This window comes from Lemur catta, chromosome 15 (genome assembly GCF_020740605.2).
Source record: "Lemur catta isolate mLemCat1 chromosome 15, mLemCat1.pri, whole genome shotgun sequence".
NCBI classification, from domain to species: Eukaryota; Metazoa; Chordata; class Mammalia; order Primates; family Lemuridae; genus Lemur; species Lemur catta.
Window position 1 is genome coordinate 11,780,336 of NC_059142.1, and position 16,252 is coordinate 11,796,587.

Below are 16,252 nucleotides of genomic sequence, written 5' to 3' on the forward strand. Positions count from 1 at the left end.
AAAGTATTAATGTAGCTTTCTGCTAGAATCTAGAAAGAACATCCATAGAGTAAAGATAAGAATAAATGGGGCTAATGAAGAAACCCCATCCAGAGACCTCCTGGGTAAGGGCAGAACAATCCTTTATACTTGAAGGTTGGCTAGCCAACTCAGGGACAAGGGCCTATACTAACCAAAAAGTGACCTCTCCTTGTTCTATCTCAGGAATTTGTGAGGCGATCAAGTTACTGTCATCACCCCACCCATCTTTTGCCTAATGTCCATTTATGCCTCAAATTACAGCTTAAGGAGCACACAAGCCAAGCTTGGCTAACTGGTGGTGATGAAGCCTAGCTTCTAGGTTAAGCAAGGAAGGCATTCACTGCCATGAAGTCTATGTTCTACCAATGAACTGTTATTTTAGGATGATTTTCAAAGTGTTTCTAAGGGTCAACCAAAGTGCAGAAAGGCTAACAGATTCCATGGGCAAAAGGAAGTTATAAATGATGTCCCATGGTTTTTTGTTTTTTTTTTTTTAATTTAGTACAAGACCTGGCAATGAAGCAAAGCCATAGCAACCTCAGCACATCATCAAGATTCTTGAGGCAGAGAAAAGGCTAATAAGGGATTTATATAAAGATTACTTCCATTTTTTGGGTTTATCCCTGAAAAACAGCTTGCTAGCAAAGCAACGAAGAATACAGCATTTCAAAACACAAAGGTAAGAGTAGGGAGGAAAATCTGACCTGCAATGTGTGCTGCTACTCCAGCCAAACCACCCAAACCCCAGCAGCCAGAGGCTGTCAAAGGGCGAGAATCTCAACAAGGACACTCTGTTTTGAAGACTCAATGGCAAACACTCCCAGGGGCATCCTCTCATACCCAGCCTACAGCAATCCGTGAACTAGCACCGTCTGGGTGACAGGGATACTTCTGACTGCAAATAGCTTTTCTTGGCAAAATGCAACAATGCCAGAAAATTCATTCGTATTAGCTATAAGGCACTCACGCCCTTCCAGAGCCGGGAACCCTAAAGAATAAGGTGCTACAAATGAACGGTGGTGCTACAAATGAACGGCTGTGCTACGTGGAAAGCTGTGTTGCTTTTAATTTTTTCACTTTCCTTCAAACAATGGTAATGGGTGAAGCATATAAAACTGAAGATAAAAGAGAGTCACAGTGTTTCATTTACTAGATAATTGCACTGTGAAAAGGGAGTTCAAAATAGAATTATACATCTGCTTCTGGCCAAGATGGACTAACAGGCACCAGATTTCCTTCTGCCCTGAAACAATGAGGGGAAAAAAAAAATCCAAATAGGCTAAATATACAAAACAACAGTTTCAAGACACTGACATCAGGAAATAAAGGGCAGTGATCCCCGAGAGATGGGAAACAAATGAGATGAGCTCTAAGACTTCCCCAGATTACTGCCTGGCAAGAGCTCCCAGCTGTGGTATGTGGATGGGGGAATCCAGGTGGAACCTGGCAGTCTCCTCGAGTTGAAGAAAGGCCAACTAGGTCACGGTGGCTAGAGTATGCCGGGCACAGTACCAGAAAGGAGAGAGAGAGCTCTGTAGATCTGCACAGGGTCCACTTTGAGTCTTGGGCTGAGTGTTGTTCAGGGCTCGCACGTGAGGAAACTATCCAAGGCAGGGTCTGACATAGTTCCTATTTCCACTGACCAGGTCGCCTCATAATTCGTGGGGTATCAGTACTCAGGATGATGGTTTTGGCTCAGTAGTGGGTAAATTACCTCTACACTGGAGTAAGCTAACATTTTCTGTAAAGGGTCAGATGGTAAATATCTTAGGCTTTGTGGGTCATAGGGTCCTCTGAGCCACTAACTCAACTCCGCCATTGTGGCAGGAAAGCATCCCTAGATAATAGGTTAAGTCAATGAGCATGGCTGTGTTCCTGTAACACTTTACTAATGAACACTGACCTTCATATAATTTTTACAAGCACAAAATATTTTGATTATTTTTTCAACCACTTGACAATACAAAAGCCATTTTTAACTTGCAGACCACACAAAAACAGCGGGTGGGCGGGCCAATTTGGCCCACAGGTCATGGTTTGCTGACCTCTGCTCTAAAATAAACACCTTGGTCGGCCTTACAAAGAAAGACCCAATAACTTAACTGCATTCCATAGCAATTCTCAAAAATATTCCTTTAAATATGAAAATATTCAGTATCAAAGAAAAATTTACAATAACTGGCATCCAAATGAATGTTTCCCCCCACTAAGATCAGAAACAAGGTAACAATGTCTGCTCCCACTATTTATATTCAACATTGTACTAGAAGTTGTAGCAAGTATAATAGGGTAAGAAAAATAAAATAAAAAGAATCCGGACTGAATTTTCTCACAGATGACATGACCATTTGTGTAGGAAATCATACAGGCTCAACAAATAAGCTATTAGACAAATTTGAGTTTAGCAAGGCTGTATGATAAAAGATCAACATACAGGCCGGGCGCGGTGGCTCACACCTGTAATCCTAGCACTCTGGGAGGCCGAGGCGGGAGGATTGTTTGAGCTCAGGAGTTCAAGACCAGCCTGAGCAAGAGCGAGATCCTGTCTCTACTAAAAATAGAAAGAAATTATATGGACAGCTAAAAATATATATATATAAAAAAAAAATTAGCCGGGCATGGTGGCGCATGCTTGTAGTCCCAGCTACTTGGGAGGCTGAGGCAGGAGGATTGCTTAAGCCCAGGAGTTTGAGGTTGCTGTGAGCTCGGCTGACGCCACGGCACTCTAGCCTGGGCAACAGAGTGAGACTCTGTCTCAAAAAAAAAAAAAAAAAAAAAAAAATCAATATACAAAAATCAAATGTTATATGTGAGCAACAATCAGAAATTGAAAATTTTAAATGCCATTTATAACAGAATAAAATATGAAGTATTTAGGGATAAATCTGATGAAAGATGTACAAAACATATAGTGAAAATTAAAAAACACAGCTACAAAAATTTTTTAAACTAAATTAATGGAGGGATGTATCATATTCATGAATTGGGAGACTCAAAATTATCAAGAAGTCAGTTTCCCCCAAATTAATCTAAAGACTCAATGTAATCTCAACCAAAATTCCTGGAGACTTTTTTGGTAGAAATTGAAAGCTGATTCTAAAACTCATATGGAAATGCAAAAGACCTAGAATATCCAACAAAAGTGTGAAAAAGAACAAAGTTGGGCCAGGCATAGTGGCTCACGACTATAATCCCAGCACTTTGGGAGGCCAAGACAGGAGGATCACTGGAGGACAGAAGTTCAAGATCAGCCTGGGCAACATAGTGAGACCCCATCTCTACAAAAAATTTTAAAAATTAGCTGAGTGTGGTGGTGCGTGTAGTCCCAGCTACTCAGGAGGATCGCTTAAGCCCAAGAACTTGGGGCTGCAGTGAGCTATGATTCTGCCTCTGCACTCCAGCCTAGGCAATAGAGTGAGAAGACTCTGTCTCCATAAAAAAAAAATAATAATAAATAAATAAATAAATAAAAAACAAAAAACACACACACACACACAAAGTTGAGTGACTTATATTATCTGACTTAAAGACCTGTCATAAAAATACAATAATCAATACAGTGTGGCACTGGTATAAAGATAAGCAAATAGACCAATGGAAAAAAACAAGAGTCTAGAAAAAGGCCATATATATATGGTCAATTGATTTTTCACAAACCTAGAGAAATTCAGTAAATAGTCTTTTTTTAAAAAAATAGTGCTAGACCAAATAGATATCCATATGCAAAAATGTCAGATTTCCATCCATACTTCACTATATATAAAAAACTCAAAGATCACAGACCTAATGTCAAACCTGAAAATATAAAATTTCTAGAAAAAAACAAAGCAGCAAATCTTGTGGCTTTAGGTTATTCAGTGATTTCTTAGACACAACCAAACCACACACCATACAAGAAAAAAATTAATTGGACTTTAAAATTAAGAACTTCTGCTCTTTGAAAGATATCGTTATGAGCATGAAAAAGATAAACCACAGACTGGGAGAAAATATTTGTAAAACATATGTCTGACAAATGACATATAAAAGGATATATAAAAAAGTTCTTACAGCTTAATAAAAAATAAACAACCCAATTAAAAATGAGCAAACAATTTGAACAGACATTTCACCAAAGATATACAAATGGCAAATAAGTATACGCAAAGATTCATTAGGGAAATACCATTAAAACAGCAATGAAATATTCCTACACATCTATTAAAATAACTAAAATGAAAAAACTGACCATACCAAGTTTTGGTAAGGATGTGAAACAGCTAGAATATTTACATGCTTCTGTTGGGGACATAAAATGGTACAAACACTTATGAAACTAGTTTGGCAGTTTTGTTAAAAGTTGAACATACACTTCAAACTTAGTAGCAAAGATAAAAAAAAACCCAAATAACCTGATTAAAAATTGGTCAACGGACCTTAATAGACATTTCTCCAAAAAAAGACATACAAATGGCCAAAAACTGTATGAAAAAATGCTAGACATCACTAATCAGGGAAATGCAAATTAAAACCACAATGAAATATCACCTCACACCTGTTAGAATGGCTAATATCAACAGACAAAAAAAGGTAACAAGTGTTGGCAAGAATGTGGGAAAAAAGGAACCCTTGTACATTGTTGGTGGGAATGTAAATTGGTATAGACATTATGAAAAATATGGAGATTCCTCAAAAAATTAAAAATTACCATATGATCCCACAATCCCACTACTGGATATCTATCCACAGGAAATGAAATCAGTATCTTGAAGAGATATCTGCACTCCTATGTGTATTGCAGAACTGTTCATAATCACCAAGACATGAAATCAACCTAAGTACCCATCAATGGATGAATGGATTAAAAAATGTGGTAGACATATGTAATGGAATACTATTTAGTCTTAAAAAAGAAGAAAATCCTGTCATTTGCAACAACATGGATGAACCTGGAGGACATTATGTTAAGTGAAATAAGCCAGGCACAGAAACACAAATATCACATGATCTCACTTATATGTGGAACCTAAAAATGTCAAACTCATAGAAGCCGAGAGTAGAATATGAAGGCTGAATTGTAGGGAAGGGGTAGGGATTGAGGAGATGTTGGTCAAAGGATACAAAATTTCAGTTTTACAGAAAGAGTAAACTCAAGAGATCTATCGTACAACATGATGACTAACAGAGTTGAAAACTGCAAAGAGTTGATTTTAAGTATTCTTACCGCAAATAAATATGCACGTAAGGTAATGGTATGTTAATTATTAGCTTGATTTACCCATTCCACGATATATACATATTTCAAAACACCATGTTGCACACCATAAATATATATAATTTTTGTTTGCCAATTAAAAATTTTTAAAGTTAAATATACACCCACTTCATGGACTCAGTCATTCCACTTGTAGATATTTACCTAAAAAAATTAAAAATTTATGTTCATAGAAAAACTTATACATGAATGCCAACAGCAGCTTTATTTTAGCCAAAAACAAAAGACAACCCAAATATTCATCAATAGGTGAATGGATACACGGATTGTGGTAAATTCATACAATGGAATACTATTCTACAAGAGAGTGAAATACTGATACACACAAGATAGATGAATCTTAAAATAATTACGCCTAGAGAAATAAGCCAGACCCCTTTCCTGCCAGAAAATACATACTGTATGGTTCTATTTATGTAAAATTATAGGAAATGTAAACTAATTTATAATGACAGAAAGCAGACCAACAGTTGCCTAGGGATGAAGGGAGGAACAATAGGAAGAATTACAAAGAGACATGAAGAAAACTTTTAGGAGTAATGATTATTATGTTCATTATTTGATTGTAATGATGGTTTCACAGATATATACATATGTCAAAGCTTATCGAATTATATACTTCAAATGTGTGCTATTTATGATAATATAACTATGTCTCAATAAAAAGCAGAATTAGAAAGAACATGTGTACATATTGACATGAAAAAAAAGTCTGACACATACTAAGTAAAAAAAACATGGAATATATGGAGAGATATAGCTATAGCTATATATCTCATAACCTATTTATATGAAGTAAGTGTGTTTAGACTGAATATATGTATGTACATGTATACAAAAAGGTCTAAGGAAATATATATTAATCCATTTACAATTTGAGATTGGAGAAGCAATATAGAGGGCTTTCATTTTAAATATCCCTATATTGTTTGAACTTTATAAAATAACCATGTATTACTTCTAAAATTTAAAAATTGTAAGTAGAAAAATAATTAGCAGGTTTAAAAGCCACTGGCCAAAATGAGCTTAAAGTTTGTAAAAGCCAAACTGACATATGTTATTTAAAAAAAATGGAATCTTGTGTTTGGAGAATAATTCCCAGTTATGGATCAAAGCAGAGGGCACATGCACCCAATTCACCTGCACTCAGATTCAGATCTGCTGTCTTTGCTCTCGTCCAGTGGGAAATCACTACTGGGGCGGGTAACAGCAACTGTCTATTACTCAGGTTTCCTGAGGCACAAAAATGCCAAGAGCTTTAAAAGACCAACAATTTGGACTCCAATTTTCAATGGGGATGAGGAATGTTCAAGGCTACAGTAAAAATCTGGCAAGGCTTCAGAGCCCACACTCCTCGGAGTATTTGGTACCTTGGATAATTTTCTGCTGCTGTTGCCGGATTTCATCAAAACCCAAGCCTCTGGTTTCCTCTGGCTCCTCAAAGAGCCAAGGGTTGGGCGCTCCTCGCTTAGCTTCTTCACTCATCAGGCTGGACCTAGAAACAATATGAAATGCATTACATATCTCAAAATATATAGCTCGGCTGCAAATTACTCCCATAGGTGCAGAGGTGGCCAGCCTTGCATGCTTTGAAAATTCAATTCCACCACGATTTATTGCATGCTTAGTTCATGCCAGAAACTGTATTCAGTGCTGTAAGAGATACGAGGATGAATAAGACACAAGCCTGGTCCCTCAGAGGATTCCCGCCTGTTAAAGAGATGATGGGAAAATATAACACTCATACTAATCCTCCAAGACACATTTGAGTCGATAATCCTAGAAACACAAGACCAAATGGAAGTGGCCTTTTTATTAGGACAAAGTTTGTCTCACAGGCTATGTGACACCAAATGTACAAACATTATTTCTCAAGCAGATATAATGTTGTGACTATAGATTACAGCATTAAAAAAATGACCATATAATTTTGCATTAAAGGGTACTCAGTTGTTCACAGACAGAAATACATGAAGGGTTTCAAAGCCAATTTTAAGAATGTAATGTAGAATTCATAATATAATAAACACATTCTGAATTAATCAATCTTAATCTTTATTCCCACTAATAACCCATGTGACCCTTTTGCACCAGACCATTTGGTCTTGTTGTCTGAGGGACAGAAAACACACAATTTCCACCTCAGTCCCCACATTTATAGGATTTCCCTCATCTGGAGAGCCTCCTCTCCTATCCCCACCTGTCTACATTCTGTCCAAGCTGCAAAGGTCACCTTGTCCAGGACACCATCTCTGACCACTTCAATGCAGAGATGAACAATCACTTTAGAACTCTCACTGGACTCATAAAAAATAATGATGGAATAAAGTCCTGGAAGGATGCCAGCAAATGGCTGACTAGAGACCCTGGCACTAGTCCCCCTCTGCCACCCCAAGAAAGGACCAAGGCAACTAATAAACTGGACTGTTAAAGCAAGAGCACTGGAATGCAGCAGGGGAGTGAGGACGCATGTGTGGTGACTGGAAGACAGTAGGTGGGTGTGGAAGCACCCAGCCTCTGTAGCCCCATCTCTCCTGCCCACACCCGACTGACCAGAGTCAGGAAGGACTTCCCCTCGTGAGGAAAGGTAAGCTGAAGAACCCTGCCAGATCTCGTTGCCACCACAAACACCTACAGTCCTTAACACTGGAGAATCCCACAGTCCTTGCAAGCCCTAAGCCCACTTTGGAGGGCTGCCGGGAATTCACACAGCTGCATTGCTCCACCCCTCCACCACCACCCACTGTGAGCCAAAGCCTCTGAAGCACAGCACCACCTTGAGACCAGAGCCACCCTTGGAGTGCACCCTGCTCTCAGGGCGTGCACCCTGCTCTCAGGGCCAGCACCCAATGCACCTCTCCAGGATCATCTTCATTCCACCAAGCCCACACAGGTGGTTGAACACCACAACCCCAGGTGCAAAGAACCTGGGTCCAGGATCAGTGGTGACTCTAGTCCTCCACAACAGAGAAACAAACCTGCACTTCTAGATGGAGGAACAGCCTGAAAGTTCCACCCAGGGTAAGCCCACCCTTGAGCAGACAAAACCACTGCATGCCCTCCTCTGAGCAGGAGAGGTCCCCAACCCCTCAAGCAACTGACGTGTGGCTGTATGCCTATGCCCGGGGCCTCAGAATCACCCCTGTGGGCCACCCCCTCTTGCAGACATGCCCCTGGCCTGCCCAATGGCCTTACACCTGCAGTCAGGGCCTAAGAAACAGCCCCATGGGCCACCCCTGGCAGATACACATCCAGACCAGCCAAACAGATGTGTAGCCACGTCCCAGGCCTGAGAAACAGCCCTGTGGGCCGCCCCTGGCAGACGTACCTCCAGCCTAGCCAAGCAGCTGTGCACCCCCATCCCACACATGAGAAATAGCCCTGTGGGACACCCCTGGCAGACATGCCCCCAGGCCAGCCGAGCAGCTGTGCATCCATGTCCTGGGCCTGAGAAACAGCTCTACAGGCCATCCCAGGCAGGCACACCCCCAGGCTTGTCAAGCAGCTTTACAACCACCTCCCAAGGCTACAGAAATATCCCCGTGACCCTTTCCCCAGCAGACACACACAACCAGGTCAGCTGAGAAACTGTGTGGCCATGTCCTGGGCCTGAGAAACATGATTTGAACGAGAAATTCAAAGAGACAGATATCATAGAAAAAAAAAAAACAAAACAAATCCTAGAACTGAAGAAACAATAAATGAAATAAAAAAGAAAATTGAGAGCTACAACAATAAAATAGACCAAGCAGAAGAAAAAAATTCTGAATATGGAGACAGGTCTTTTGAAATAACACAGCCAGACCAAAAAAAAAAAAAAAAGGAATAAAGAATAAAATAGAATGAAGAGAACCTACAGGACTTAGGGGACACCATGAAGTGAACAAACATTCGTATTATGGGTATAACAGAAGGAGAAATGAAGAAAAAATACAGAAAACATATTTAATGAAATAATAGCTGACAACTTCCCAAGCCTTGGGAGAGCAATGGAAATCCAGATCCAGGAAGCTCAAATCAATTCAACCCAAATAGGTCTCCTCTGAGGCATATTATCATCAAATTGTCAAAAGTCAAAAACAAAGCAAGATTTCTAAAAACAGCAAAAGTGTCAAGTCACATATAAGAGAATTTCCATTAGACTAACAGCAAATTTCTCAGCAAAAACCTTACACACATCAAGAGAATGGGATGATATATTCAAAGTACTGAAAGGAAAAAAAAAACCTTGACACACAAGAATATTATACCCAGCAAAGCTATCCTTCAGAAATAAAGGTGAAATAAAATCTTCCATGGATAAGCAAGAACTAAGGGAATTTGTCACCATTAGATTGGCCTTAAAAGAAATATTCAAGGTAGTCTTACATCTGGAAGTGAAAAGACAATAATCATGATCATGACAACATGCTAAACTGTAAAACCCACTGGCAAAGCCAATACTCAAAGGACAAAGAGAAAGGAATGAAACCTTATAACTAGAAAACCACCCAACCTCAAAAATAAGAGAGGAAGTTAAGAAACAAAGGATACACAAAACCACCAGAACACAATAAAATGACAGCAGTAAATCCTGATCTATCAGTAATAACCCTGAATGTAAACAAATTAAATTTCCCATTTAAAATATATAACCTGGCTGAATTAAATAAAAGACCCAACTATATGCTGCCTGCAAGAAACTCACCTCATCTGTAAAGATACACAGAGACTGAAAGGGAAGGGATAGAAAAATATATTCTACGCAAATGGAAACCAGAAGCAAGGAGTTGCTACACTGCTGTCAGACAAAACAGACATCAAGTCAAAAGCTGTAAAAAGAGACAAAGAAGGATATTATATGATAATGAAGGGATCAACTTAGCAAGAGGATATAGCAATTGCAAATACAGATGCACCCAACCAGATAAATGAAACAAATATTAGATCTAAAGGGAGAGAGAGACTCCAACACAATAATAGTTGGGGACTTCAACACCCCATTATAGCATGGCATAGATCATCTAAACAGAAAAAAAAAAAAAAAAAAAAAAAAAAAAAATCAAAAAAGAACACTGGATTTAAACTGAACCATAATAAACCAAATGGACCAAACAGACATGTACAGAACATTTCACCCAATGACTACAGAATACACATTCTTTTCAGCACATGGAACAGTCTCCAAAAGTTACCATGTTAGGACACAAAAAAGTCTTAAAAATTTTTAAAAAATCAAAATACCAAGTATCTTACCTGACCACAATGGAACAAAACTAGAAATCAATAGCAACATGAACATTCAAAACTATACCAATACATGGAAATTAAACAACATGCTCCTAAATGACCAAAGGGTGATGGAAGACATTAGGAATGAAGTTTTAAAATTCCTTGAAACAAATGAAAATAGAAACACAACACACTATTCACTGACCTTTCTCAAGTCTGGAAGTAAAAAAAGAAAAAAAACACAATACACTCAAACTTATGAGACACAGCAAAAGCACTATTAAGAGGCAAGTTTATGGCAATAAATGTCTACATCACAACACTAGAATGGGCTGGGCATGGTGGCTTATGCCTGTAATCCTAGCACTCTGGGAGGCTGCAGTGGGAGGATTGCTTGAGGACAGGAGTTCAAGATCAGCGTGAGCAAGAGCAAACTCCATGTCTACTAAAAACAGAATAACTAGCCAGGCATGGTGGCATGCATCTGTAGTCTCAGCTACTTGGGAGGCTGAGACAAGAGGATCACTTGAGCCCAGGAGTTTGAGGCTGCAGTGAGCTATGACGCCACTGCATTCTATCCCAAGCAACACAGTGAAACCCAGTCTCAAAACAAACAAACAAACAAAAAAAAAACTGGAATGATTTCAAATAAAAAACCTAATGCTGTAGCTCAAGAAACTAGGAAAACAAGAACAAATCAAACCCAAAATTAGTAGAAGGAAAGAAAGAATAAAGATCAGAAGAGAAGTAAATAAAATTGAGACAAAAAAAAAAAAACAAAGATCAACAAAACAAAAAGATGGCTGTTTGGAAAGACAAAAATCAACAAACCATTAGCTAGACCAAGAAAAAAAGAAAGAAGACTCAAATAAATAAAACCAGAAATCAGCTGGGCACAGTGGGTCACACCTGTAATCCCAGCATTTTGGGAGGCTCAGGCAGATCACTGAAGCCACCAGGAGTTTTAGACCAGCCTGGGAAAACACAGTGAGACTCTATCTCTACAAAAAATTTAAAAATTAGCCTGGTGTAGTGGCAGGCACCTGTTGTGTCCTGGTGACTTGGGAGGCTGAGGTAGGAGAATTGCTTGAGCCCAGGAGTTCAAGCTCATAGTGAGACATGACTGCACCACTGGACTCCAGGCTGGGTGACAGAGCAAGATCTCATCTCTAAATAAATAAATAAATAAAATCAGAAATGAAAAAGGAAATGTTATGACAGATACCACAGAAATACGAAGGATCATTAGAGACTACTATGAACACCTATACACAAATAAATGCAAAAATCTAGAGGAAATGGATAAATTCCTGGACACAGACAACCTGCCAAGATTGAACTAAGAAGAAATAAAAAATCTGAACTTACTAGTAAAAAGAAACAAGATTGAATCAGTAATAGAGAGTCACCCAACAAAGAAAAGTCCAGGACCAAATGGCTTTAATGCTGAATTTTACTGACCCTTTAAAAAGAAGGACACCAATTTTTCTCAAATTATTCCAAAAGGTTGAAGTGGAGAGAAGTTTTTCTAATTCATTCTACAATACCAGAATAACCCTTATACCAAAACCAGACAAGAACACAACAACAACAAAAAAAAACTACAGGCCAATATCCCTAATGAACATAGGCACAAAAATCCTCAACAAAATACTAGCAAACTGAATCCAACAATATATCAAAAAGATAACACACCATGATCAAGTGGGCTTTATCCTAGGAATGCAAGGTTGGTTCAACACATGCAAATCAATAAACATACATCACATCAACAATGGAGGTCAAAAACTATTTGCTCATTTCAATATATGCAGAAAAAGCATTTGATAAAATTTGATAAAATTCAACATCTCAGTATAAAACTCTCAAAAATTAGGTATAGAAAGAAAGTATGTCAATACAACAAAGGCCACACATGACAAACCCACAGCTAATATCACACTGAAAAGCTGAACACTCTTCCTCTAAGAATTAGAACAAGGATGGCCACTCTCGCAACTCTTATTCAATGCAGTACTGAAAGTCTTATCCAGAGTAATTAGGCAAGAGAAAAAAATAAAGTGCATTCAAACTGGAAAGGAGAAAGTCAAATTGCCCTGTTTGCAGATGATGTGACCTTATATATAGAAAAACCTAAAGATTCCACCAAAAACCTCTTACAACTGATAAATGAATTTAGTAAGGTTGCAGGATACAAAAATCAACATACAAAAATCGATTGCACTTCTACACATGAACAATGAACTAACTGAAAAAGAAATCAAGAAGGTAACCCTATTTACAACAGCTACCAAAAAAATACAATCTCTAGGAATTTATTTAACCACGAGGTGAAAGATCTCTACAAGGTAAACTACAAAATATTGATGAAAGAAACTGAATAGGATACAAACAAATGAAAAGATATTCTATGCTCATGGATTGGAAGAATACTGTTAAAATGATCATACCCCCCACAAAGCAATATACAGATTTAATGCAATCTCTATAAAAATATCAAAGACATTCTTTACAGAAATAGAAAAAAAATCTTACAATTTTTATGGAACTATTAATACAAAAGACCCTGAATAGCCAAAGCAATCCTGAGCAAAAAGAACAAAGCTGGAGGCATCACACTACCAGACTTCAAGATAAACTACAAAGCTATAATAAACAAAATAGTATGGTACTGGCATAAAACACACAGACCAACAGAACAGAGAACCCAGAAATTAATCCAGGTATCTAAAGTCAACTGATGTTTGACAAAAGGCACCAAGAATACTCATTAGGAAAAGACAATCTCTTCAAAAAGTGGTGCTGGGAAGTTGAATACCCATTTGCAGAAGAATGAAATTAGACACCCCCCCACCTCACACCCTATACAAAAATCAACTCAAAGTGAATCAAAGACCTAAATGTAAGACCCAAAACTATAACACTACTAGACAAAAACATAGGAGAAACACTTCAGGACACTGGTCTGGAAAAAGATTTTATGAATAAGACTTCAAAAGCACAGACAACAAAAGCAAAAATAAACAAATGGAATTATATCAAACTAAAAAGCATCTGTATAGCAAAGGAAACAATCAACAGAGTGAAAAGACAACCTACAGAATGGGAGAAACCATTTGCAAACTATTCACTCAACAGGGGATTAATATCCAGAATATATAAGGAACTCAAACATCTCAACAGCAAAAAAAGCAAATAATCTGACTGAAAACTGGGCAAAAGAGCCAACCACAGTGGCACGCACCTATAGTCCCAGCTACCTGGGAGGCTGAGGCAGGAGGATTGCTTGAGCCCAGGAGTTCAATGGCAGCTTAGGCAACATAGCAATACTCTATCACCACAACAAAATAGCAGACAAAATATATGAAATAAAAAATAGGCAAGTGATCTGGACATTTCTCAAAAGACACACAAATGGCCAAAAAATATATTTTTAAAATGCTCAACATTACTAATCATCAGGTAATTACAAATCAAAATCACCATGAGGTATCATGAGGTATTATCAAAAAAAGATGAAATATAACAAATGCTGGTGAGGACGTGGAGAAAAGGGAACTCTTACACATTGTTGGTGGGAATGTAAACTAGAACAGCTACCATGGAGAACACTATGGAAGTTCCTAAACAAACTATAAATAGAACTTCCGTATGATCCAGCAATCCCACTACTGGGCATTCATCCAAACGAAAGGAAATTAGTATATGGAAGAGACATCTGCACCTCCATGTTTACTGCAGCACCATTCACTATAGCCAAGATATAGAATCAGCCTAAGTGTCCAACAGATAAATGGATTAAAAAAATGTGGTATATATACACAATGGAATACCATTCAGCCATAAAGAAAACAAAATCCTGTCATTCACAGCAACGTGGATGGAACTGGAGGACATTATGTCAAGTGAAATAAGACAGGTACAGAAAGTTAAACACATGTCCATACGGAGAATCTAAAAAAAAAGTTGATCTCATAGAAGTAAAAAGAACAGAGGCTGGGAAGGGTGGGGGGAAGGGAGGGACAGGGAGAGATTTGTTATATGATACAAAATTACAGCTAGATAGAAGTTCTAGTATTCCATACCACTGTAGGATGACGATAGTTTACAATATATGGTGTCAAATAGCTAGGAAGATATTGAATGTTCCCAACGTAAAGAAATGATAAACGTTTGAGATGATGGTTATGCTCATTACCTTGATCCGATCACTAGACATATGTATTGAAACATGACTATGTACCCATAAATATGTACAAATATGCCAATTAAAAAACTAACAAAACCAAAATGATGATGATATTCATGTTTCAGTAGTATCAATGACAATAATAGTTAACACAGATTAAGCATTCACCTTGTGCAGGCACAGCTCCAGGTGATTCATACATATTCACTCATACCTCCATTAATTTACAATTCTAGCCCTGTTCACATCTCTTACATTGTCTAGTACTAACTCAACCCTATTATTTAACCTTTTATACAGACAGAGACCTCATACCCACTAGATAGAAGGCAGGAATCGAAAATTACCCTGCAGTGTACCGTACACTGTTCCACAATATAGAGTGACTCGCTAACAGCATATCACCTACCTGCAATATATAAACAGTAATATTTGCCTCAGAAAGCTGCTAGGAGGATTAAATAACTTTATTCCAAAAACATGCACTTAGTACTTATTACGTGGTAGCCATTGTTCTCATCAATGGGATAAAGAAAAAACAGAATATAGACAAACAGACCATAACTTCTACCCTTACAAAGATTTTTTTTTTTTTTTTTTGAGACAAGGTCTCACTCTGTTGCCTATGCTAGAGTACAATGGTGTGACCATAGCTCAGTGCAACCTCGAACTCCTGGGGCTCAAGTGATCCCCCTGCCTCAGCCTCCCTAGTAGCTGGGACTACAGGCGTGAGCTACTGTGCCTGGCTAATTGTTCTATTTTTGTAGAGAAAGGATCTTGATATGTCGCTCAGGTTGGCTACAAGCTCCTGGCCTCAAGTGATCCTCCTGCCTTAGCCTCCCAAAGTGCTACGACTACAGGTGCGACCCACAGTGCCCAGTCTAAAGCATAGATTATTGTTATACTATTTCCATTCTGGTGGGTGGTAACAATGTGTAAAATGTGTACAAAGTGCTTAATGCAGTACTTGGAAGACAATAATCATTTAATAAATGTTAACTATTACCATAATACCAATTATTGCATTTACAAAGGAAACATTAAAAATTTTTTAATACGTGAGTATATCTCAAAAGCTATATTAATTTCATTTTTAGTTTAGTACTTTAAAACCTAAAGAAGAATATGATACATATCAAGAAACAAACCCAGGCAAAACTGGAAGAAAATTTTTGATTCCTTAGACTAAGATTTTATTTTGTTATTTATTTTTTAGAGACAGGGTCTTCCTCTGTCACCCAGGCTGGAATGTAGTGACCTGACCATAAAGCTCACTATAACCTCAAATTCCTGGGCTCCAGCAATCCTGTTGTCTCAGCAAGAGGTGTAGTCTCACCTGTAGCTGTAGTAAGATTTTAAGCACAGAGTTGGTCTCTCTTACCCAAGTGTACTAATTAGCATGCCAAACAGAAGTATGACTTTCTTCCACTTTATCAAAAAGGAAGATGTGTTTCTTTGAAGCTTTACTTTATGTGATTGGCCCCAAATAAATATCTGCGATCTCAAGATTTTGGATTTATTCCCTATAATAACCATTCAATTTTGCCTAGCTTTGAAGATGGAAGAAGAATGCAATA

General features: G+C 38.1%; 1 protein-coding gene across 1 annotated transcript in view; it reads right to left on the bottom strand.

The window, feature by feature from the left end:
- The window catches only part of STX8 (syntaxin 8), a 255,589-nt gene that overhangs the window by 198,000 nt on the left and 41,337 nt on the right, over positions 1–16,252 (bottom strand). The window contains exon 5 of the mRNA XM_045569474.1: positions 6,646–6,770. Within this exon, the coding sequence (XP_045425430.1) occupies positions 6,646–6,770 (125 nt within the window). The remainder of the gene's footprint in view (positions 1–6,645; positions 6,771–16,252) is intronic.